General features: G+C 40.6%; 1 protein-coding gene across 3 annotated transcripts in view; it reads right to left on the minus strand.

Moving 5' to 3' along the window:
* Positions 1-2,657: 2,657 nt before the first annotated feature.
* Positions 2,658-26,792, minus strand: part of ADGB (androglobin) — a 62,977-nt gene continuing 38,842 nt past the window's right edge. Inside the window, exons 24-35 of one of the 3 annotated variants that reach the window (XM_028723614.2) lie at positions 24,564-24,698; positions 23,755-23,908; positions 23,109-23,296; positions 22,165-22,349; positions 20,865-21,061; positions 19,376-19,487; positions 17,328-17,512; positions 15,916-16,071; positions 12,539-12,641; positions 10,250-10,349; positions 9,402-9,585; positions 2,658-3,507 (exon numbers count right to left, since the gene is read on the minus strand). In XM_028723614.2, the coding sequence (XP_028579447.2) occupies positions 3,337-3,507; positions 9,402-9,585; positions 10,250-10,349; positions 12,539-12,641; positions 15,916-16,071; positions 17,328-17,512; positions 19,376-19,487; positions 20,865-21,061; positions 22,165-22,349; positions 23,109-23,296; positions 23,755-23,908; positions 24,564-24,698 (1,870 nt within the window). In that variant the 3' untranslated portion in view covers positions 2,658-3,336. Of the gene's footprint in view, positions 3,508-7,941; positions 8,379-9,401; positions 9,586-10,249; positions 10,350-12,538; positions 12,642-15,915; positions 16,072-17,327; positions 17,513-19,375; positions 19,488-20,864; positions 21,062-22,164; positions 22,350-23,108; positions 23,297-23,754; positions 23,909-24,563; positions 24,699-26,792 lie in introns of those variants that run through there. The other 2 variants (XM_028723613.2, XM_028723615.2) reach the window with 2 other exon arrangements.

Below are 26,792 nucleotides of genomic sequence, written 5' to 3' on the forward strand. Positions count from 1 at the left end.
CTAGTGACTAAAGATGGTAATTTGTGACCTCTTTCGATAGGCAACCTTAAGCCTTTGCTGTAGATTTTACCTTCCAGGCGAAGAAAATTATGCATGAGCGCTTAAATTTAATCTACTGTATTAGGCCCCCTGTGAGAATAAAGAATTTCAGGCTGAAATACTTCAGCTTAACTTGGTTAACTAAACTTGGTGCAAAACTTCACAAGAGCCCTCATGCCTCCTTCCCAAAGCTCAGCACCTCATTTACTCAGCTTTGGGAAGGCAGTTTGAGGGCTGGGGAGGCATCAAAAGTTGCATTGGACTGTGTGTGGAGCTGGCAGTATTTTTGTCACCATATTGCAGATGGGGGGCTGAGACCTCCAAGGAGTGCTATTTTTCTAGAAAAAGAGGTGCTGGAGCTCACCATGAACAGCTCCCTTGTTCTCTTAGAATGGCAATTGCGCCCACCTGAGAGGTGCCAGAACTGAGTTCCGGCATGTTCTGGCTGGAAAAAAAAGCCTTGCTCCAGAGGAGAGTGGTTTGTCAAACGCTTATTGGTGAGTTCATGGTTGAGGTGAGGTGTGGATTTCCCAGCTCCCTGCTTTTGCAATCATATTACAGTGGTTCCTTGGATTACAGACGCTTCAGGTTACAGACTCCGCTAACACAGAAATAGTACTTCGGGTTAAGAACTTTGCTTCATGATGAGAACAGAAATCGCGCGGCAGCAGCAGGAGGCCCCATTAGCTAAAGTGGTGCTTCAGGTTAAGAACAGTTTCAGGTTAAGAACGGACCTCCGGAACGAATTAAGTACTTAACCCGAGGTACCACTGTATATGAAATTTGGATCTTACCAGTGTAGCATGAGGGTAGACGAAGATGATGTCAGTCCTGCATACTGCAGTTGGGCCCAGTACCGGGTTCAGGAGCTGTGAAGTGGTGCCATCAACTTGTCTCTCCTCTGATAGAACTTGTGAGAGCCTTGTAGCACACTTAGGTGGATGAACAGTTTAATACTGAATTTCTGCTAGAACGGATGCAAGACCTGAAACAATTCTCAACTAGCATATTCTCTTCTACCACAGCATCTTTCTCAGATGTAACAGGGATTAATTATACCTTTAGAGAGCATCAATTATAGCCACTTACTCACATCTAGAACATAATGAAGATTACTGTATTTTCATCAAGATGTGATTTTTTTTAAAGGGACAAAGCCCTTATAATTCAGGAAGTGAAACTGTTACGTAATGTATGCTAGAGAGGTATACTGATAATGTACTCATTTCAGCCTACTAATTTGGATGCTTTATTATCATAGGTACACATATTTTGGGGGAGAAGGAGTTGCTGAGCAGCTGCTGTAGCATTTTCTGCATGAAACATGTCCGTTACTATCATGATGGATGAAGACTGAAAGCTAGTAAGGGCTGCATACTTCCTTCCCTTCCCTTCCCTGACCAGGGCTCAGCAACCTTTTTCAGCTGTGGGGCGGTCCACCGTCCCTCAGACCATGTGGTGGACCAGACTATATTTTGAAGGAAAAACTGAACTAATTCCTATGCCCCACAAAGAACCCAGAGATGCATTTTAAATAAAAGGACACATTCTACTCACATAAAAACATGCTGATTCCCGGACCATCCACAAGCCAGATTGAGAAGGCAATTGTGCAGCATCCGGCCCCTGGGCCTTAGGTTGCCTACCCCTGCTTTAGACATCTCAAATAATGCCTCCTCCTGAATAGATGCTATGATCTTTGGAGAAGACCCTGTACTGCAGCCTCAGGAGGTCTATCTTGTGATAACTTAAGAGGAGGGCCATTTGCAACTGCATCCTGCCTGAAACAAGGCAAGCATCAGCTTTGATGTGCCTTTGAAACTTGCTAAAGTGCCAGCTATTCACCCAGGTATTTGTGGGTTGTTTATACAGGCCCTGTATTGTTGGGAGACTGCCTGGTCCAAAATCACACACTAAGTTTTCTCGCCAAGCAGGGATTTGATCCCAGGTATCTGTAGGGATAACCCAACACAACAACCACTACAGCACCCTGGCTGTGATTTACATCTCTGGTTGCAGCAAAACTAAGCCACCAAAAATAGGGATTTGGAATTGGTGAGTTTTGTTGCAAAGCTGGACGGCTGCCTGGATGCTATGTTGCACTTGTACAGAGTCATGTTCCATGGGGGCACAATATCATTCATCACATCTTGTCAGTACAAGATGCCTCTGCAAATATATGTTCTGCATCTTCAGTGAAACCTACCCCACACAAATATCGAAGCCTCTTGCATCTGTAGGTGTAGCCCACAGTATCAGAGCTGACAAAGCCAATTAAGTAACTGGTGGAACAGGACATCCAGAATCCAGAATGGATTCTAGCACGAGTGGCAGAACTTCAGAAGACTTCCAGATAGAAAAGTTGTGTCTGCCAAATCTTCTTCAAGCAGCACCAGGTGGTCCCTTCCTTCTGCAGCGGCTTTGCCAGGGGAAAGTGCCATTTGATTGGGGGGAAATGAAATCCATTTGTAGAACCACCAAGAAGACATTGCCATTTTGGGAACCAAATCATTAAATATTTGTAACAATACTTTTGGAAAGGCTCAAGCTGTATACAGTAAATAACCTTGACAAATGTCCACATAGTATGATCAGTTCTCCAGCTTAAAAAATAAATAAATACAGAGACAGTCTCTGACATACAGATGAATGATATTATCTAAAATGCATTGAAGTATAAAAGGGTAGTAAATGAACAAACATTGCTCTATTCTACCTCTCAATTATTTGAAATAAATAGGTGGCTACAACCAATAATTCATTGTATCATTCTGGTTTAACATTGCACTAGAGCATTTTAAATGTGGCATTAAAGTGAAAGGTAAAGTCAAGTGCAGTGGTACCTCGAGTTACAAATGCCTCAGGTTACAAACGCTTCAGGTTACAAACTCTGCTAACCTTGAAGAGTTACCTCGAGTTGAGAACTTTGCCCCAGGATGAGAACGGAAACTGTGTGCTGGCGGCGCAGCGGCAGCAAGAGGCCCCATTAGTAAAAGCACGCCTCTAGTTAAGAACAGTTTCAGGTTAAGAACCTCCAGAATGAAATAATTTGGTAACTAGAGGTACCACTGTATTAATAGGCTAAGAGATTGTGAGTTCCTCTATTTCTCAAATCCTGCAAGAGAGAGCTGAACACATCGGTCACGCAGATGGTCAGTCCAGATGGAGATGTGAACTGCTTTCCACTGAGCCTGATGGATGCTTCTGATATGGAGGAATGCAAGCACACACCTGGCCCATTGGTCACACAAAGCTTGACTATAGCTGGGTCTATGCCATAGCAGAGGCCTTCTAAAGTCAGTAGGTGCGGTGGTCTGTACATGCTTCAACTGTGGGTTTTGCTCTTCTTTTTCTTAGCTCAGCATGGATAGTGGTCTGGTCTTCCTTAGTTTGATATTTTCTTTTTAGCTTCTTTTTTCTCTGAAAGGCACCTCTAGCATCCATTGTTGATCTGTATTTCCTATTTTTCTTAAAAAGAATAAGCACATTTATTTAAATTAAGCCTGACACAACCTGGATTAATGTTGCATGGTTCCTTGCTTATACTTACGGTATTTGGGGAGGGAAAACACACAACCCCTTTCCACAATATGAGGGGACATGAGAATTGCATCACCTAGCCATGGCCCTTTGCATCGGCCAGATATGCCCTCCCTGCAGCCCACAGTCGTAAGCTCAGCCTTAGTGGGCATTATAAACTCAGCATTCCTCTATGGACTCCTGGAAGTCCCGTGCCAATCAAAATTTCCCATCATTTGGAGGAGCCATACGCCTGTACATCCTTACACATGCAGGGCCCATTACCACTGAGCCTGAACTCGCAACCATCAGAGAGGCATGGCTCAGCCAGCACAATCCCACTTTCTCCTCAATATGCAAGGGGTGTTTTCATGAACACCCTCTTGCCAACCTGTAACTACCGACTGTTCTGTTGTGTAATGATAGTGACACTGGGTCTCTGCGTAGTTGTGCTTCTACAGGTTTGTACTTAAAAGTATGGTAAGATAGGAGCCAACTTCTAGGGGCCGAGGGGGTCTATGCCCCCTCCAATAAAATATTTGTGGGGGCCAGGGGCTCCCAAAGTTGATGGGCCTTGCCATTTAAACGGTGTGTGTGCACCATGTGATGTGATTGCTTATGTGGGGTAGGGCTTACCTAGGCACCTCAATATTTTATTCAAGTTGGCACACCTGTAAGACACTGAGCTTTGTGCATCTGTGAAGGGAAGCAGTTTCCTGAGACCACAACTCTGACCGTATCAGCCTAGAGTGACCACCCTTACTCCTCAGGTTTTTGTAAGACTCATATCTGTCATGAGTAATAAGAAAAAGCAATTTCTACATTTATTAAAAATCACTTTATTTCTTTATTACTAGGGCTGCCATTCAATAAAAAATGTAGTTGATTAATTCTGTAAGATTTAGTCAATACTTTTGTGCATAAATTTGCATATAATACAATTGTGCTTGTAAAAGTCTTGCTTTGAGACAGCAGCAAAAAAGTTGCCGCATGGTAGAAAAGGCGTGCCTCCTTTCTAAACAGACACACTGCGGTTTTTATAACTGTGTGCATTAAAAATACTTTTTTTTATAAAGAAACAACCTGTGGCCTGATTAATTAGAGGCACCTTTAGTCAAGCGAAATGTTCTAAATTGATTAATTTATTAGGCTAATTCAATGAATGTTGCAGCCTTTACATATCACACATTTAACACAAATAGATAACAAGGGAGAGAAGCAACAAAAAATAAGTAAACAAAATATACAAAGGTGAATGAAACAGAATTACATAGCGTACAACTGAAAGCAATTCAAAATACAAATAAAAACTAAGAAAAATGATCAATGGAGGCCCTGCAAGGCCTCCCCTTAGTTGGAAATGGTGAATGGAGCGTCACCTCCTGCCAGACATTATGGAACATATAACTACAAAAGCTGCAAGCTCTACACAGGTGCTATTTCCCATTAAACAAGAGGCCTTGCAGCATCTCTCCAACATGAAAGTGAGACCTCTCCGATTCCCATTACTCCCCCCATCCCCAGCATGCAAATGTTCAGGAGTAATTGGATGGTGGTGGGCACAGGGTTCAAATCGCACCTTAAGTCAGGGCCAGGTCAAAAGGAACTACACCTGAAACAAATAAGGTCAGACTTTTCAAGTGTGTGTGCATGCATGCCTGTCAAAGAGAATCACATTTTTAGTCCTTCTCTTCCCATTCAGAGTCTAGCATCATTACTCAATGTGCTTGAAGTTGAATTACAGTGTTGGAAGGGACCATGAGGATCATCTAATCTAGGGTTGTCACATCTTGAAGAGCAAAAAAGAGCACAGCCCTGCTAGCCCATGCTAGGGAAAGAGGCAGGCGGATGCGCGGGTGTGTGGGGCTGCCATGCATTTCTCTCCCCGGCTCGGGCTGCCACGGCATGCCTGCACCCCCCCAAAACTGAACCCCCCAAAACCCAGACATTTGCTATAAATATAAACATCCCCCAGATGGGTGTGTAGGCCCCCCAAAAGAGGACATGTCTGGGATTTCCTGGACGTAAGGCAAACCTAATCTATTCCAACCCCTGCAGTACAGGACTCTTTCACCCAGTGTGGGACTTGAAGGCATGACATTGAGATTAAGAGTCTCGTGCTCTACTGACTGAGCTATCCCTATACAACCCTATACCTTGGTTGTCAAACTTTATCTGTTCCGGGAGTCTATTCGACTCCTGGAACCGTTCGAAAAACCAAGGCGCGGCTTCCAATTGGCTGCAGGAGCTTCCTGCACTCAATTGGAAGCTGCGGAAGCCACGTTGGATGTTCAGCTTCCAAAAAACGTTTGCAAACTGGAACACTTACTTCCGGGTTTGCAGCGTTTGGGACCCGATATGTTCGGGGGCCAAGCCATTCAAGAACCAAGATACCACAGTAATGCTGCAGGAAGCAAGGGTTTCACAACACTCTTGCTACTGCTACTAGTTAATATTTATTAAGTACCAAGATTCCATAGTGTTGGTTCAGAATGCAAACGTGATGTATTAGAAGGGTAGTGAGGGAGAAGCCATGTTAATCACCCCGACCTCATTTGAAACACCACAAGCAAGCAAGCAATCAAAAGGAGAAAATGATAAGTACTATGGGGCCCAGCCTCCATCAGTAGAACATGAGTAAAAAAATAGGGGCTTGGTGTAGTTACAGGACTGCTACACACAACTATCAAAGGCCAGGAGAGTACTACAATTCTCAATTCACAAGCAGCTGCTTAAAATCAGATTATCTGTGCTGATAATGTTGTTGAACCTTAGAGATGGACTTTGGCCCTTAGGTTAAAACACAACAGTTACTGCTGATTAGAGAAGAGAGATTACAGGCAAGCAATGCACCAGCCTCAATATTGTTGCCACAGAACTTCTCTAAAGTCTTGAAAAAGATGCTTGACAAATATGCAGTGCTTGTGCAAATGGTATTGCTATTGTGTGCATGGGGGAAGACTTCCTTGGCTTTCACATGCGGCCATTCACAGAGGATGGATGGAGAAAATAGGGATGGCAAATAAGGTATTAACTTTGAGAAATACACTGGTGACAGAGAGGATGTAGCAGAGGAGCTATAAGGTGAATTTCAGTAAAGACTTTTCAGGAAAGTGAGTGCTGAGTAGTGATGGGCGATTTCCCATCAGCCAACATCAGGCTGACTTGGAAAATTACGGTAGTCAAACTACTTTACAGAATTGAAATACCTTAGCTTCTTTCCCGAGCCAACCCAATTTCAGAAGTTATTTACCATCCCAGCCTGCAAAACACTCAGCACCTATGATTGCCAATCTCCCAGTATTTATTTCTAAGCAACAAATTTTCCTACTTGGAGTAATAGAATGGAGTGTTTTCCTGGACAAAAAGTACTTTGTTGCTTCCTTTTCTTTCTATTCATCATCCAGCTAGGGTGCTTATGGGAGAAACATCTTCCAGCTGGACAAAACAAAGGCCAGTGCAGATGCAATGCCACAGAATGAGATTAGTCAGCGCACGCCTACGTGGGCTAGGACACACTGCCAATAAGCAATGCCTGGTAGTGTGAGAAAGGTTCTGGGATCTAATACCTGTGTTGTTAAAGGAAACTGGATTCACGAATTAGTCTGCTCCATTTCTACAAATAAAAATTATTTATCTTGCCATCCTTCTAATTTAAATGACAGGATTTTGCAGAGCATTTGTTCAAGCTAATCTCAGAACATACCATACTTCTTTAAAGTACTAACTGTTGCAAAGGGAAACAATACTCTCAGTTGCTAAAGAAGTAAACAAGAATGAAAAATGATAGGTCATGTGATGAAACTAGCTCCTTGAGAATTGAAAGTAAGTTGATAAAAATATATCATTGAACAATGTTCCGAGCATAATTTGTAAACATTCCTTTAGTTATCACACATGAGAATGAGGCATCCTTATCTTTTGTCATTTTTTGTAACACTAGGCATAACCTTTCACAAACTCTCTCTCTTCACTAGAAAAGGTGAAGAACAAACACAGCCCAAAATACCAATATTGAGATTCCTAAGAATATTTTAGCATTCCTCTGCTGTGTCATGTACTTTGTAGTTTGTGTGTCTAGATTCATATATCCTTTCCCCCTCCCCCAATAGGTACTTCTACAACAAGGGGTTCTAGAGCTGTTATTGCACTTCATAAAATCCATAAATATATAGCAAAATGGCAATCAGAAGCAGGCACGTGGTCAAGTTTGCACAGAATTTTCTTTTTCAGGATTTTTTTTACATGTATCACCACCTCTTCACCCAGCAGAATAGTTGAGGATGGTACCAAGGTAACTCTCCACTCCATTCCACTAGACTTCCTTGGTTTAGATGTTCGTTTATTCTAAAAACTGTCTGACAATACTGAAATGCATATTGGTAATTTTGTTGCAAACATTTATTGCAATTAAAGCATAAAAATATAATGCCAAAGTAATGGCATACAATTACAATTATAAAATCAATTTTAAAATCAATATCATTTAAAGATTATAAATGGATTTCAAAAATAACACTAGGAAAAAAGACAGAGTTGCATTCCAAAATACTGCAAAAACTGGTGCTCTTTTCTGACCAGTAAGGAGGTTTACCCAGCTTCTATTTCAAGCAAATTTACTTTTTCTTCCCTCCTTTTCCTCCTTTTCCTCCTCCCTTTTTCTTCTTCTGCACATCTGGGGTTTTCTTTTCTTGCTCTGCTCGAAGAGCGGCTTCTTCAGCTGCTAGTGCTTCTAATCTTAAGCGCTCAGCTTCTAATAGCTTAGCTCTGTATGCTTCCCGGACGCTGAGCACCCTGCCTCGTGCTTCATCTAAGGATGCCTATCCAAAGACAAACACATCCACTCTATTCAAAAATAAACCTTTAGGTATATAATAAATCTAGTGCCTCTCTAGTAATATTTTAAGTACTTCATTTATTCCATTCCATAAATATGTGGGTCCTTTCCTTTTCTCAATTACATGGCTTAATTGTCAGTTTTGTTTAATTATATCAAATGGGAGAAACTATCATTTACCTTTTCAAGTGTATACTTGGGTGTATACCTAAAACAACAACCAAATATTTTGAGCAGATTTCAGTGTTCTAAAACTCTGTAACGCTTACTTCACAACTAAGAAAATTGCACAACAAATTCCTTACTTATTATCTGACACCAGGCCTTTTCTACCTATGGAAAAATTCTGCATCTTGTTACAATAATGTTAAAACGCAACAAATGTTCTAAAGTATAAAACGCATCAAATGTGCATGCAATTTGTTTGATTTTCAAATTATTACAAGATGTTATTTCCCAGAAGTCTGTAGTAGCATAGAAGGTACTGTAATAAAAAATCCTAAGTATTATCTCTTCAATACTGTGGGTTGCACAACTTTTATGAATATTTTAGTTACCTAGAGCTCATGTATATTTTCTCACAAAGTTTTTCTTTTTCTAATGACCACATAGATGTATTATACTGAAGGTTTTTTAAAGATGTGTGTCTATGGGCTGTTTGTTCATACATAACTCTAAGTAGCAATACTAAAGAAACTGCCTAGGGAGCAAGCCCCATTGAACCCAGCAGGACTTCTCTGAGTAAACATGCACCGGATCATGTTACTGCAATTTCTGGTCACTATAACTGCATGTTGTACTTCCTCTCCGTCCTCAGCATGCCAAATTTGGATTGATGATAAAAAAGAAAGAAAAGGAAGTGAAAGGAAATCAGGAAAAATATGAACTGAGCAAAAACATAACAGGTAAGCATGCATGCATGCATGCATGCATGCATGCATGCATAAATAAATAAATAAATAAATAGACATTTATTCAAATGATTAACAGAATTATGCATACTTACCTGAAGATTGTCATACATATCAAGTACATTTTGCTTCAACCGATTCCTAGCCGTGTGTTCTTGCCCTCTGTGTTCTCCAACCATCTCTCGAAATTGTCTAAAATGATTTATTTCTTCTGCCTTACGCATCTCTTGCTCTTGAATAATAGCTTCATTTTTCAAGACAGGTTCAGGTAGTGTTTTTCTGTGGGTAAAGCAGAGATTAAATAGTTCCCTTTGATGTGCTGCTTAGTTAGAATTGATTTCAGGGTGCTCAGAACCAGATCCACTCCATCTCCATAGCTTTAGGAGCAGGACATGCTTAGACAATGGGATTAGGCACAAATGCGACAACATGGTGTACTGCTAAATATAAAGGCATATAAAGGTCTGTATCCGAGGAAGCCATCCTTCTCGCAAAAGGACTTTTGATTGAGCGGAATGAACTTCTCAAGTGCATGTTGTGCTCTCAACCCTCTAGAGGGGAAGTGCCGTCACACAAGTGGGAGTTCTTGTGCTAATGGGATAACTTCATGAGATACAACTAACCATAGGAGCTAGATGAGTACTTTAAAATATTTCTTAGGGTTGCCATATTTCTGGAATTTCCTGGCCATATATGGAATACTGCATTTGGCAACAGTGTCCAGGTGGAAATCGGCAAAATGTCCGGGATGTATGGCAGCCCATGCTGGCGGTGTCAACTTTGCCAAACTTCCATCAAAGTCATTTTTTTGCAAAACCAAACCAAAAAACTCAACAACTTTTCCGTCACTGTTTGAAATACGGCAACCCTACATTTCTTAACTTTTACACATTAAAAATATATATATGTTGTAACCAAACTTTAAACACTTGCTGCAATTTACCTAATATAGGGAGCGAGGTCTAAAGCGAATTCCTTCCGCTGCGTTTCAGCAACTACTCCAGCGGGGGACACCACTAGTTCAGAAACGGGAGAAGCAGTCCCTGACCAGAAAAAAGAAACTGGTCAAAACTTTAGTACCAAATTATCCCAGACTATGAATACATGATAGTTATATATTGACCTGATCCAAAGATATAAATATGCACCAGCGTGTATATTTGCAAAGTGACATGATGATCAGATGGCCAGTGAAGTCACCTTTACCCAAACCGAACAGCTGCCTGGTAGAAGAGCTTGGGCTCTATCCCAGTCTATAGAAACATATTGTCAGTACTGTCAAAGTTAGCATTTTTTTACTCATCTGAATGAAACTGCACCTCCAGACCATGTCTGTCTATGTATGAGATCCCTGGTTGCACAGCAAGGTGTGAACCTTTCTCCTTGTGCCATATTTCCTATATCCTTCCAATCACTAGGCTACAGACTTAATTAGCTGGCTTCCACTCCATTTCTGGGCATAGCTGTCAACTTATCCCTTTTCTTGCAAGGAATCCTATTTGGAATAAGGGAATTTCCCTTAAAAAAAGGAAAACGTTGACAGCTATGTTTCTGGGACCAATACAAAGTGCTGGGTTTAACCTCTAAAGCCCTAAAATGACTTATGGCTGGGTTACCTGACAGTTCACCAGCCCCCATACATATCTGGCCAGACCTTGCAACTTCCTTGGAAGCCCTCCTCCAGGTTTTCTACCTAATTAAGTGAGAAAAAACAGCTACGAAGGAAAGGTGGTGGTATCTCCCCATTTATGGAATGTCTCCCCCGCCCCCCAAAAGCTTGCCTGGCACTTCACTATGGTGTTTATGACACCAAAAGAAGACCTCCTTGTTTTTATAATTACAACCCATTGAGTGCTTCAGCTTTTGTGCAAGGGATTTTAAGCTAGTGTTAACTATTTTAAATTCTAGGTTTCTGCTTGCTTTAGTTGCTTTTTTGCTCAGCTTTTTTTGTTTTTGTAGCTTATCTTATTTCAGTGTAAGTGTTTCAACTGTGAATTATATTTTGTAATTTATGTAAACTGCCCAGAGAACTTAGTTGTATGAGTAATATACAAATGATACAAATGCAATTGACAGAAAGACAGATATCTTAAGTGCCTGATTAAATATGTGTGTATATACAAGAGCCATTAGGCCTTCCGACTGGGAGTCACACAGTGGATGTTAATCCTTCCTTCCATGCTGTTCTCCCAACAAAAATGGCCAGTGAAGCTCCCGGGGGCGGGGGGGGGGGGGGAGAGAGTTGATATAGACACAAAGAGCAGCCTCCCTCCTGGGCCAAATGTCAGACTGCCAGGAGGATTTTCACTAGGAAAACATAGTGAAATATATTCAGAGTCGCATAGTGATTTCATGCTCTTTATTCAGCTCATAGTGGTGAGGAGGAATGCACAAATGTCCCCTCAAAGTATCTGCTTTATATACATTATTTACACAATGGGCTGCACATGATTGGCTAATTCCGGAATTCTACTGTAAGCCAATCAGGTTGTGGATTCACTTCTATCTGGAGCATGATTGGGTAGTTCCTGCCAACCAATCATACTGCTGCATTGTTCTAGGACCAATCAGACTGCTGCATTCTGAATCCTATTGTTCTAGGACCAATCAGACTGCTGCCTTTTGGATCCTATTGTTCTAGGACCAATCAGACTGCTGCCTTTTGGATCCTATTCAACTCAGTACATAACACATAGCGAGGGAAACATCCTTCCTCCAAGCTGCTGCCCCTGACTTGGATCAGGGGGCTGTGCAGCATGGTTGTTTATGTTGTGAACCACCCTGAAATCTACAGGTATAAGGCGGTATACAAATTTAATAAATAATAAATAATAATAATAGTTTGGACTGCAGTATTTTTGCTAACATGCATTCCAAAAGCAAGGTATATTCAGAAGTGACTTGAAATGCAGCATATGATAGAAGTAAAGAATATTTTGCCTATTACCAACACAGCCTGGTTGGTAATGACACCCATTTTATGGCAGACAGAAATTACTTTTTCATTCCACAAATCCTACACCTGAAAACAGTTTCTTCAAGGTTTTCATAGGTAAGAAAGCTTGTATTATTTTAGGGTTGCCATGTGTCCTCTTTTTCCAGGACACCTTTCAGCGGTAAAATTTGAGATAAATTGCATTTATTTGCTTTGAATGGCTGTTATAGCCATCATAGCATCCTCTTTTTTGCTCTTCAAAATATGGCAACCCTATTTATGTAGGCATACACATACCTGTTTCTCCTGGACTCACTCTAGTGCTGACACTGTCGGCCTCAGACGCAACAAAACCTTTCCGCGCACATTTATTAATAAACTGCATGCGCTCCTGAACAGCCTGCAAAGAGAGTTTTATTGCAAATATTTGAAGTACTGCATGCTATATTAGTTATCAAGCCATTTTTATATAGGAACATTTTTAGCACTGGCAAAAGATATATTCAATAATTCATGAATTTTATAGATGCAAAAGCCAGAATTTTAGGCTAAAAGCTTAATATGATCATAAAAATTCTATGCATCCATGTACTGGTAAGCACTGGCTATCAACATGGATTTAAAGCCTCTTGGTTTTATCAATACCAACATGTATCTAGCACGGATATCTAAAAGCAATTATAATAGTTGTCCCACCCTCAAGTCTGTTTAGAAGATGCTTCCAAAGCCAACATCTTGTTTATGATTCCCAGTTCACATGTAAACAAACAAGATTGGCCTGGCCTGTTTGTTGTTGGGTTGGCATTGCAAACAGACTTGGGACATTGGGAAATAGGGTTCTTCTATACAGCGACAACTGGTGAAGCAATTTTTAACCCTCCCTTCCTTTCCCACATAATATTGATGTTTATTGCACTGTAGCCTTGGAATGCCTGTTTGCTCCAAATCAAATCCTGCCAACAGGAGGTCTTTTCGTGGATGACAGTCTCCAGGAAAAGGTTGCCAGGCAGGAATGCTCCCCTATATTTTATAATTTTGAGATGACTGACAAAACAGTCCTTGAGGCAGATCTACAATAAGCCAGGCAATACAAAGCAAGGTCATCCACAACCTTGTTGACTGTGATGGAGAATGAGTAGGTGGTCACTCCCTTTCTTCCACTCATGCCATTTTTCTTAAAGTAATCTGGAAAGGTATTATTTCCTTCCCCCTTCAAATAAGTTGAACTCGGGGAAAGGAGATTACCTCTTTTTGGAGGCACAAATTTTCAACAACAAAGAATGTGTCACAATTAGAGAAATGATCTCAATAATTGTCATCCAGATGGGTTGGGGGAGGATCCAGCTTCTCAGACAGGAGAGCAGTGGAGCAGAATCCAAAACCAGAGGCAAGCTGGCAGGGAGTAGCTAAATACACAGTTCAAAATTAGGGGAGGCAGGTCCAATGAGTAGGTGATGGGTGCTTGTCTTCTTTCAACTCCAAAAGGCAGCTATTGTGTCTGACTTTGTATGGAGAAAGAAACTAAAAGGCATGCTACAGAAAGCCAGGATTTGACACTTCACTGGTTATGTTAGGAGACACATCTACTCAGGGCGGTCTTTAGCATCTGCGCTGCCCAGTGCCCCAAAATTTAGTTTAGCTGCCCCCAAATTAACTTTTATTGAGCTTTTTTGGGAAGGGCAAATCACTCACCTGTAACAACAACACAGTGGAAAAAGCTGCTTTTGTTTCCTAACTCATCAAGAATATTTGACGCTACAGGGTAGCAGAGCAACAGAGGAGTGGGGCGGGGACTTTCACTCCATTGCTTTTCATTGCCACCAATCAAGAGGGACCGGTGTACAGCAGTAGGTACACATTTGTCACCCCCCAGAATTCAGCGCCCGAGTGCCCCACACCACGGGTAAAGACGGCCCTGCATCTACTACCACATCTACTTCATGTGAGGCACTTATATGAATACATTTCTAAGAAAGACAGGAAAGTCTAAATCATTGCATGTCTGCTACATGCCCACTTCTCCCCTGTCTTACCACTAGTTTGTGTTTGAGCTGAATACTATCTTAGAGAACAAAAACAAAGAAATAAGCTTGCATTTTCTCACCCAATCCTTTGCCCATTGCCCCATAATAGAGCCACTGCTGGTAAGATGGCCACAATATACCAGGCATAGTCAATGTTAGGGCAAGCAACAGATAGATAGTCAAAAAGCCTGACATGGCATAAGACAGCTTCCTGTATTGCCTATGATGTTACCATAGCAACATAGGCACATGCATGTAATTGCAGTGGCATGCGAAACAACAATCTCTTCAGATTTGGTCTGGCTGTACAACAGTAGCATGTTATCATTGCACACCAAGAGAAAGTATCATTTAAATTTTGAGCCGAGCGGCTTAATTATTTTAATAAGTGACGGAGGTCTGGCTGACAACTGAATGATGAGTCACTGAATTAAAGCACACACATGGGTAAATGACTCATGTCACAACATTCAACTGCAGTGCTTGGAATGACAGGAACAGAAACAAAAAATCAATATTTTCTCCTTAAATTATGCAATTTTAAGCTGTTTGACTACTAGCTGTTAAAAAACAAAAACAACTGGGTACATGGAAAATGCACTGAATAAAGCACAATATTTTTAAAAGCAACTGAAAAGGGGAGATGATTAATGCTTATAAAAGAAAAAACACCTTGTTTTGTTTTTGCAGTCATGTTGATGCTCAGTTATTAACATATGATATGCCCTGCTGGAATGGATCAAAGGCCCATCTAATGCAGCATTCTGAGTCCAACTGTGACAGGTATTGTCTTTTAAACATATTAGGCTGGATTAAACTAAGTTGTTGTGCTAGCAGAATCCAGTGCAATGAGTAATGAGTCACACTGTAGGACTCCCTTGCTCCCCACTCTTCCCAAATCAGCTTGGGAGGATCAGGAGAACCCCTAGAAAAGTCAGAGGGGTGGGAAATCCTTCTGTCTGGAAAGCACAGGGGTGCCAACTCCTAGGGACTGAACCCCCCCCCCCAAGTCCAAAGCATGGAGCCGAGCACAGTGTGGCCTCAATAGCCACGGCTCCTTCTCTTCCTCCTCCTGCTGTGGAGGGGAAAGAGGCTGGAAACAGGCCCAGGCTGGTGGCGGCAGCAGCAGGAGAAGCCACAGCCACTGAAGCTGTGCTGCCACTGTGCTGCCACTGCGCTGAGATCTGCCCCAGCTCCTCTGACATCCTGACATCACATGCACTGTGCACCCCCCCCCCCAAAAAAAAAAATCTTATTCAGAAGCTGGCACATGTGGGCAAGCAGAAACACTTCTGCTGAGAGGGCAATTGCTTTGGCACAAAATTTAATTGCACCCATTGTAAGCCACCTCATGTTGGCTACTGTGATGAAAACAGCAATGTTAAAAATTGCAGCCATAACCAAGTCAGAATGTTACCAGCCAGCACTGTAAAGCATAGATGAAAATTCAGGGCTTTCACTGCCTAGCTGCCTACCTTGATTTATTCAAATCAATCTCTCAGTTCAGCCTCAGCACTCACTCTTCAAACAGGAGTTTGATACTGAAAAATCTCTGCAGGGATTTGACTTTTTGGTTGGCATTTCCACACTACCCTGCTGAATCTTGGAACTCGTTTTAAATGCATGTGCAAAACGATAAGCCCTGGTTACCTTAACAGCTCTCCCTGGCTCCGCAGCCTCCCATGCTTGCTTCATAGCTTTGATCTCATCTGCTCTCTCAGTGTCTTTCCTCAAATCCAGTGCTTCTATTTCATTTTGTTCAACGACTAGACGTAAGATCCAGGAGGGTTTGTTAGGATCAGATTGCTGGAAATGAAATGCACAAAGCGAAATCAGAAGAGCACATATTGCTTTGAAACTCTCAAATGAATGAAAGAGCCAATTCATTATCGAGAAGCACTGTCCGTGATCGACTGTTATTGTCAAAGAATGCCAAATGCCACCCTCTGGTCTCATTTGACGTATGTGTGCTCAACTTTGCAAGGGAACCTGCAAGAGTTACCATCCCCAAAACTAGTCTGTTTCCCCCACACATGCAGCAAAGGCTGCTTTCAGTCAATATCTTCTTTAGCAGACAGGAGCAGTAATGGGTCAGTGGAGGGCTGGATTTGAAGTGAACCCCAATGTGAGTTTTTTAAAACCTGGTTTCTAAACTGCGGTTCAGGAATGCCCCTATTCATGGCTAGCATATGACTGCCAAGAGAAATTTGTACAAATGGGGTAATTGCTGGGGAGGAAAGAGAGCATGTGATTCTGCTACCCAAACTATGAAAAGTCTTCGAGTAGCACTATGTTTATCATGGGCGCTAATCATTTGTAGCACATCAATGGCCTGAAAGGAGGGGGGGGACTCTTTTTCCATTTACAAATGCTTGACGATGGTTGTTATTTGCCATAGCTAAGATACCAAGTTGCCTAGGGGGCTCTTGTGGATAATTAGTATTACTTGGCTTATCTAGGCCATCACCATGTAAAATGAAGAAATGTGGATGGACACAAGTTAATGAAAATAAACAAGAGAGGCCACTTGAGTTGATCCAAGTAGATAGACAGAAGAGAACACCCTAAAAAGTGTGGCAATGTATTTCCACCCTCAAGTGGAGGTGTGGAGGAAGGGGAATCAAAAAATATTAAGGGTCATTAAATAAAGGGTCATTAAAATAAAGACGATGATAATTATGATAGTGGAAGATGTGAATGAAATGTGTATGAGGGGCAGAACCAGTTGTGAAACCTCTCAGTTGTCACAACTATGACATTAGTGATGCAAATTGCGATATTAATATTTCATTGCTTCAGCAAATTCAAATAGAATTTGAATTCAATTCAATTTGCATTCCATTCAATTATACAGGATCTCAAGACAGCTGCCCACCCAGGCAGAGCTGAAATATAGCACAATACAGTGTGTGTTTCAGCCATAGCACTAGAGTGAACATATTACATTTTTTTTTTACTACTTTCCCCTTCACACCTGGAAAAATAAAGAAGAAATTTACCCTATACAACATCATTCAGATCATTTGAAAATTCACTTTATGAACTCATTTATTTATTATTACCTGTGATTCGGGCCTAACAACAGTTACGGGTTTTTCTTTAGCAGCTTTTTCTGCCTTCTCAGTTGTTTTCTCCTTCACTTTTCGACCTCCTTTGGAAGAGCCTGCAGATTTTTGTCCTTCCATGTTGCTGTGAATGTCTGGACTTAGGACACTTACACTTTCTTCATGTTTTTCAGTAGGACGTGCTGTGTAAATTTCATTGTAGTGTTTATTTATGCTTTCCATTTATGCTTCTGGAACTACATAATTGTTTGTTACCAAAGAGTTTACTTTTAGGAAACAGGTCTTAAAAATTATGCAATCTCCCTTATTTACGACAAACTGATGTAAATTTCACTTTAAAAGTAAAATGTTCTGTCCTAGCTACTTAATTTGGACACTAAAATCTACCCTAGATGGCACTGTTGTCTTACATTATGAAATATGAGGTTGAGAGATGAAAGCTTATAGAAGTGGTTTTCTATTTTTCCATTTACACAATAGCGTTTTCTGGAAATTATCAAGTGACATGTTCTTTTGATGCACGACTGTATCAGCATCTTTGAATGAAAAATAATTAAAAGTAACTTAGATCTTCTTGGGAGAAAAGCAATGACAAACCTAGACAGCATCTTAAAAAGCAGAGACGTCACCTTGCCAATCAAGGTCCGTATAGTTAAAGCTATGGTTTTCCCAGTAGTGATGTGTGGAAGTGAGAGCTGGACCATAAAGAAGGCTGACCGCCAAAGAATTGATGCTTTTGAATTATGGTGCTGGAGGAGACTCTTGAGAGTCCCATGGACTGCAAGAAGATCAAACCTATCCATTCTTAAGGAAATCAGCCCTGAGTGCTCACTGGAAGGACAGATCCTGAAGTTGAGGCTCCAATAATTTGGCCACCTCATGAGAAGAGAAGACTCCCTGGAAAAGACCCTGATGTTGGGAAAGATGGAGGGCACAAGGAGAAGGGGACGACAGTGGACGAGATGGTTGGACAGTGTTCTCGAAGCTACCAGCATGAGTTTGACCAAACTGTGGGAGGCAGTGGAAGACAGGAGTGCCTGGCGTGCTCTGGTCCATGGGGTCACGAAGAGTCGGACACGACTAAACGACTAAACAACAACAACAACAACTTAGATCTTAAGAACAGTTAGTTGGATAACAGTGAGTGGTCTTAAGAACAGCCAGTCACAAAGAAGGTGGGCTGGCCAGCTGATCCCACACAGACCCAGGTGGAACACATAGTCCATCGTACACAGAAAATTAAAAAATAAATAAATAAAAAGCACAGGCAACAGCTTCTTCCAATAGCTTCAGCCACAAGGGAAATAGGGCTGGCCACACTCAGCCCTGGATATAACCATCACCACCTAAAAAAACCCAGTTTCATATCCTTTGATATGCATAACTATTTCAATCATTATAAAGGATGGTAAAAAAGTTATCATTTGGGGGCATAATTCAAAACAAATGGCACTCCAAAGTAGAAGTTGGAAAAATAAGACCAAATAAATAAATAAATAAATAAATAAATAAATAAATTGTGACATCATTCTCGTAGTATCAGAGCAACAATTCATCTTCAATTGTATGTTCATATTTGTTCATTTCAGTACACTGTTGTAAGAGAGGTAATAAGGTACACTAGCATACTAAAGAAGAAAAAAGCTACTCCCAGAGAAATTTGCACTCCAGAGTTATTGAATTCCTAAAACCACCTACTAGGAAGAACGTCCCATTGAAATTCATGGCACACATTTCAGAGTAAAAATGCATAGGATTGCCCTGAGACGTAAGCACCATAGTTTTAATGGACTTGAGTATAATTGAATTTTTCTGGTTTGACCTCTCTCTCTCTATTTGATAAAGTTTTGTGCTACTATTCAGTAAAAACATTCTCAGGGTGGTATTAAAGGCATTTATCAGAAATAATTTGCTATTTGTAAGTTCTCATACAATTCTGTTAAATGTAAGTTACATAATTAGCTAACTGAAATCAAAGAAATTGGTGTTTCAGTTATGACGCATTTCAATAAAAAAATAAGCATGTAGCAAAGTCACTCACTCACCTTTGATTTCATTTTTTTCCAGTTCTCTCAGTGCCTGAACAAATACCAATTGGTTCTCAGTAAGTGGCCAACTATTATGCAACACGGAGGCTTGTATAATATACTTGTGAGGCTGTAAAAGCCAAATGCAGTAAATTACTTTTTTCAGAAATAATCACAGCTTCTTATTTTAATATTTTAAAAAACCTTGCTTTTAGCCATCACCCCCTTGACTGCTATCTTGGATTTCTGTAGGGAAGGAAAGAAGGGTCAAATAAGGTGCTTGAAGAATCTGAATGTGTTGAATTCATGTACAAAACAACCTGATCTAAACCTCTCAGACTGAAATGCAGAGAGCAGAAGAGAAAGAGCGGGTTTGGTGCCCTATTGCTGCCTGCAAGGAAAGACAGAGCACACTCCAAGGCATTACTGGGCTGCCTCTTTGACAACTTGAGCATGTCCCTTAACTCCTTGTTTCCTACAGGTTTGTTCTGCAGGTGACCGTGCCCAGCAAAGGCATGGGTCAGCACAAGAGAGGAAGCAAACCATGACATACAAAAGCTGCCCTCTCTGTTACAGGTAAACTTGCACATATTCTTATTTATTCGAGTTGTTAGTCGCTTTTTACACAGAGGTCTCCAAACAACCTACAGCTTATTACAAACATAAGCACCAATACATTATAATATGAACATGTACCTTGGATACCAAATATTGTATTACCATGTGTTTATTTATATTGTATAGATTTAATATCAGCTGAGGAAGCCCTTCAGGGTGAAACAAGGGAGATATCCGGAAACCTTGTTCTGCCCAAATTAGCAGTTTGCAGCTGCACCAGCCAGCTAGTGTCAGCAGCCTACATTAGCTGTGTTGTTCTTATTACCTTGAGGACTTTTCTATTTTCACCTAAGGATTGTGTTATACAGGAACTTACAAGGAGAAACAATAAGAAAAGATAAGTAAAGAAGAAATGTATTAATATTGTAATTAGTCTCATAGGTTATATACCGTACATATGAACTGTATATGTTGCACATACTGGGCTAGACCTTTACATTAGGAAATAACCAATAAAATGTTTACAGTTATTATTATTCAGCTTGTTGCGCTTTGTGTATTGTGTTACACCTGAATACAGCCACCACAAGTATGTGCCTCCATCTGGCCATTCAGTAGCCCTGGGAAGAACAAAAGTACCATTTTAACAAGCTAGAGTGGCGACTCGGCAAGATAGCCCCACTGCTGGTGGTGCCTTGTTCCGTTTTGCACAAAGCGTTCTGTTCTTCCTTTTCATCTAATTCCAAACCCACATTTTGCAGGAATCTTGAATTACCTGAACCTTGTTTTCATCCTCTTGTTTTACACGATACGTAAGAGTTCACTGCTGGGGAACTGCTTTGTTCAACCTTCCACAGGAACTTTAGGATACGATGTTTATTACACTATGAAGCAACGTAGTAGGAATTATTCTCAAAATTCCTCCACAAATATATTTAAGATCTCTCACCTGCTGAAATAAATTTTCATCAAGAACAGGGGTAACAATAGTTTCTTCTTCTGTTGAAGTTGGGCCTTCCTGTGACATCTTGGCTGCAGACTTGACATTCTTCTGAGCTGCCACAGTACCTTTTTTCTTAGAGACTGCAACTACTTCAGGTTCCTTTTTGGGAGTGCTTTGGGCAACTCCACCTTTACTTGATGTTGCTGGAAGAGGCAATAACATTTTAAAGAGTATTTTAGCATTTAGTCATTTGTCTTACTAGTTTCAATTTTATATCTACTTCTGTAATTCTCTCCTTCTCCTGCTTTACCTACTTATCTACTGACTCTTTCTAAGGATTTACATCCCAACCTTCATAAACCTTCCCAGGGAATTTTAAAACATAGTAAAATAATTAATATAATACTAAAATACAGATAACCACAACTTCCAAAATGCTGATATCAAACAGTATAAAAATTAGATAAAATACCTATTTAAAGTGCAATGAAAAAGTAAGAAGTCTTCATCTGACACCTAATTGAGAGAGCCAAGTCTCTTCAAAGACAGCATGTAATAATTACGTACCACCACCAAAAAGGCCCAAACTGTTTTTCACCCACTAAATTTATAATGGCAGAACTTCCCAAATCATATTTCAGTGAACAGGCAGGCCCATATGGCCCACTCCTTTAAGTTGAATAATTCATATTTTAAAATGGAATTTGGTCTCTTTGCTCTTTATTCTTTTGAATAATGCACGTCTGAATAATAATTAATCCAGAAAAACAGCTCAGAACTGTTTATAAGGAGCTTATAAATGTTGATTAGTCTTGGCAAAATAATTGCTTGATTGGAAGCTTGTTAGTTCTAAGTAAGGCTTAACAGTCAGAATGAGGAAGTATCACATCAGACTTTGCTATTCCTGCTATTAGCTGCTGTGAGACTCCTAATAGCACCCTAGTGGAAATCTCTAGAGACAATGTGGTGTAGCAATGTGGTGTAGCAACATATGAGATATGGCTCTCTTGGAACACCTAACTTACCACTGTAGGGTAATTTGAGGGGAAACAGAATTTGATTCACTTGACAAGGAATGGTATACCCATTCTGCATGGTCTGATGGTCTATATGCCGGAAACTGATACTAAATATGCAAGCCTGATCACTCAGCAGCAAGCATGACAAAGCAAAGTCAGTAATCCTTAAATGAGGTCTTAGCGTATGCCACAAATTATTAACTCCGTTATTAAGGCAGGTGCACATGTACATGTATTGGCAGTCTCTTTGTTCACAATAATCATAGCAATTAGTTTACCATACTTACACATGCTACTTAGAGGCCGCTCATTAGATATGAAATAAAATGCAGGGACAACAGCATGACCCTTCCCAACAGAGTGCACCATTTCTTCCTCAGAGTCCAGAACTTGCACTTTAATGATTACATCTGGCTTGGAGGTCTGTACTTGCACAGTAGCCATAAGTGGTGTTGTTACTTTTACTGCATACCTGAAGGGGGAGTAAAGGTATATAGTTAACTGAGGCAGATTTTATTATTTTCAGCAAGTCTAAGATCTCAATCCTTAAAATAATGTTATTCAAGAAGGCAGCCTAGCCCCAGCTCAGCAAGCTCTGAGACGGAAGTTAACACATATGTTTAGAACAGGCCATTTGCTGCTATGGAAACCAGTTATCAAAATGAAACTGCAGTTAAAATGCCAAGATTGACTACAATAAACTTTCTGAACAAACATTAGACAAATGATAAAAAGAGGCCTGTGCAAAGCCCTGAGTACCTTAGGAACAATCACATACATGTTTGCACAGAAGTGAGTCACTACTGACTTCAGTGTGGTTTACTCCTTCATGTTTTTAGAATATAAACCTTATTTCCTAGATCATGCAAATGTCTTGAGATGAACGTGAGAGAGAAAAACAACTTTCATGTCTGACTTTCAGAAAGACCAGCATTTTAGAAATGCCCAGTGAGGTGCATTTGGGGAAATATACAAAAGCATTACTGGGGACAGCTCAGTTGGCAGAGCATAAGACTTAATCTTGTGGGTTTAAGCCCCACATTTGACAAAAATAATCATGCGTTGCAGGGGTTGGACTAGAATGACACTCACGGTCCCTTTCCAACTCTAAAATCCTATGATTCTATGATTACTACTCATTAATGCTTCAGTAAGTAATATGCTCAAAGTAACATATGAACACTCAAATAGGGTACATATGCAAATACCTTTGCTGTTTCCTCAATTTTACCTGAATATAATATTCTTAGCATTTGGTACATAATAGTCCTTAACTTCTTTAATGGAATATACATTGTTTATAGTCTCACGAGAAAGAACTGGAAGGGGACTGTAGGAACCTATGAGTCGAAGCCTCCATTTCCCAGCCAACACTGGTGACTCACCAGTTTGAACTTCAGCCATAAAAGTATATCCTCTCTGAAATTAAAGTTAATTTTGTTAGCTATTAACACAAGTAATATGATACAATAAGTACTGGTAAGTAAAGAGCAAATATTATAGCTGCTGCTGATGCAATACTGTATACCCCAAAATGGCCCTACAATAGTCAAGACTTGTACATTATGAAGAATTACAGGTTGTGTTGTTGCATTCACAGTACCTGGGGAAAATAATTGTTATTTATATCAGTGTGTAGTAACAGGTCCTTTGTATCATTTTGTTAGTAAGGTAGTCAGTGGCGTAGCGTGGGGGGTGCAGGGGGGGCCGGCCGCACCGGGCGCAACATCTGGGGGGGCACTCCACGGGTTAGGGGGCGCAAAATCCATGGGTTAGGGGGCGCAAATTACTTGCCTTGCCACGGGTGCTGACAACCCACGCTACGCCACTGAAGGTAGTAGTACTGTAATTACTATGAAGATGTTTGTATTTATCACCTTATTCTTTGTATAAAGATGTGGTGCAACCCTGAGAAAGATCCGAGGCATTTCTTCCAATGTATCATTGTCTACGACATGCAATGCACATGTAGGTATGGAAGAATAAAACTTTGCTGCTATGATCATATCTTCTGGAACATAAAACACCTCTCTATAATAAAAGGGAGAAAAGGGTAAAGTAAGGATAAGGGGATCTGTCTATCTGCAATTCATGCCATTTTTGCAGGTTTTAGCCATACAGTGGTACCTCAGTTTATGAACTTAATCCGTTCCTAAACCGAAACTGTTCTTAAACCAAGGCGTGCTTTCCCTAATGAGGCCTCCTGCCAATGGTGCCCTTCCACCGTTTGGATTCCATTCTTAGACCAAGCTAAAGTTTGCAAACTAGGACATTGCTTCCGGTTTTGAGGAGTTCGTAAACCAAATCATTTGTAAACAGGAACAACTGTATTTCCATGTCACTTCCGCCATGAATCTAATTTTTAAAAAATACATTTAAAATGCCTATTTACAGGCAGATTTTGACATGCTTAAACTGCCTAGAACTACTGCACAACATTCAAAGAAGGGTTGCAATCTAGTGAATATCAAAGTTCTGATCCACATGTCACTTCTAGAGATGGTGATCAGATAATTTCATATCGAAATTAATGAAGACTAAATTCCTCAAGCATGACCTTCATGAACAAGTACAAGAATGCTTCAACATGTGGTCCCTTGGCTTTCAGTCACACAAACAGAATTAGCAGTTAAACTATAATATGATATAGATGGTCTGTATGTGACTCATCAATAACAAACCTCACCTGAAGACCACAAACCAAAAATTTGCTGGCTGGTCCGCATATGTTACAGTATAATCAGCAAAAGATGTCTTAGTCCACTCATCTTCAGCACAACGGTATTTTTCAAGTGACTTACATTTACTTTTGAACATATCTCTATGAAACACAACAAGAAGAATATAAAATAATCAATTGAGATCATAACCAACAGTACTGAGCTTCAAGCTGCCTCCACTCTATATATACATAAGATCCCAAAGCGTCCCAAAGATTAAACAGTGGCAACTGTATTATGAAAAAAATGCCTTCAACAAGCAACAAATTACTTGTGGCAGAGGCATATCAAACACTTTAAGTGTGGGTCTACTCAATCTCACAAACGAGGGATCAAGCCTTCCAGATGCTGCTAAACTACAACTCCCATCAGCCCCAGCAAGCAAGGCCAATGGCTTCCCCACACCAGAATAAACAGTAGGAGTCTGATTTAAAGGGCAAAAGGGATATGGGGATGAAGGGTGCTGAACTATACCCCAATCTGAGGAGTATCTCTGTTTAACTGGGATTTCACTTCTCTGTCAGCTTGAATCTAATTGGGAGGTGAAAGCAGCTGGAGCAAAAACCGCAATAAGCTCAGGTTTAAAGCCTCACTACACACCTTTTTTGCTCTTAAAGCCAGACCTCCCTTGTTCCTTCTGCTTTATGCTTAATTAGCCAGACCTATATTTCATGTTGGCGACCCCAGAGTCATTTGCAACTGGACTTAACTGTCAGGGGTCCTTTACCTTTTTATATTTTAAGAGCTGGCCAAACTAGAAGTAGCATGGGAGATGCTCAAATGCATCTTTCAACATCTTTTTTCCTGCTAAACCCAGCTGTGGCGCCCCCACTTTGGATCACAGCCAATCCAATTCGCACATACACCAGCTGCTATTAGCTGTGAAAGGAAAGTGTGCTGTGGAAAGTGAAACTCATACTGTTTCTATATATTTTACTGTCTGAAACGAATAGCAGTTCCCAGAGGGAGGATTTAGATTAGCAGTGTGACCCAAATCTAGCCCTACTCCCTCTCTGTGGCTGTTTTTGGAGAAGAATAAGATGTCGGGGGTTGCATTTCTGAATCTTTCACATCACATCTAATGTGGCCCTGAGGAGTAGCAGAAGTTCAAAGGGAAATTAAGATATGATCATGCAGCTTTATCACTGGACACAAGAAATATATTCTATACATTCTTTTAAAAACTACTTTCTCTGTATCAATGTAATAACTATGCTACCTCCAGGCTGGCATAGTTTAGGGATCCAATTCCGGGGCCTATCAGGAAAACAAAGGAACTTTGGATCCAGCGGGCCCAAAAGGGCTACCTTTAGTCTGCCTCTGCAGTACCCTGTTTCAGACCTTATTGCTGGCTGAAGCTGAGCTGTCAACACAGAACAGATGTGTACATTGGATAGGCAGTGTCTCAATCTGTGAGCAAGAAGAAACCTCTTGTGGATTCGAGTCACAAGTCTGTTCTTACTGAGCGGTGTAAAATCTATAAAGCCTTAAATGGCTCAGGACCACAGCACGTTTCCTTTCCTCATATGAACCAACCCAGTCCTTGCAATCATCATCTGAGGCCCTTCTTTGTGTGCCCCCTCCATGAGAGGTCTGGAGGGCGGCAACACAGGAATGGGCCTTTTCTGTGGTAAACTCCGCAGTTGTGGAATGCTCCCCCCAGGGAGGCGCCTGGCAAATCTACACCATTATAAACTGGGGTGGGGGGTGTTTTTGCTTGTTACTATGTTATGTATTTTTGTGCTTTTATATTGTAATCCAGTCTGTGATCCTTGGGATTATGGGTAGAATAGAAATGTAATAAATAAAATTATAAATATATAATCCTTTCCTCATGATAAAAAAAATATTAAGAAACTTGGCTTCCACCTTATCAACTAACACAGTTTGAAGACAACCGTCTCTACTCAGTCAGACTATAGCCCATGATTTGTAGATCTATTCATGCAGGGTTCAGTCATTTATCTGGGACAGCAATCTGGTATCCTTAATACAGATGTGAATGTGGATCAATTAACAGAAGAGATGTTGCCCCATTTGCCAATTTGCACATAAAGGTAAAGGTAAAGGATCCCTGACAGATACATTACATTTAATTCTTCAGTAACAAATTGATGTAAAATTCATAGTCTGTCTCTTGATTTTTTTATCCTGAATATAAAGCAGAATAAAAATTGATTCAATGGTTAAGAAGG

This window comes from Podarcis muralis, chromosome 3 (genome assembly GCF_964188315.1).
Source record: "Podarcis muralis chromosome 3, rPodMur119.hap1.1, whole genome shotgun sequence".
NCBI lineage: Eukaryota > Metazoa > Chordata > Lepidosauria > Squamata > Lacertidae > Podarcis > Podarcis muralis.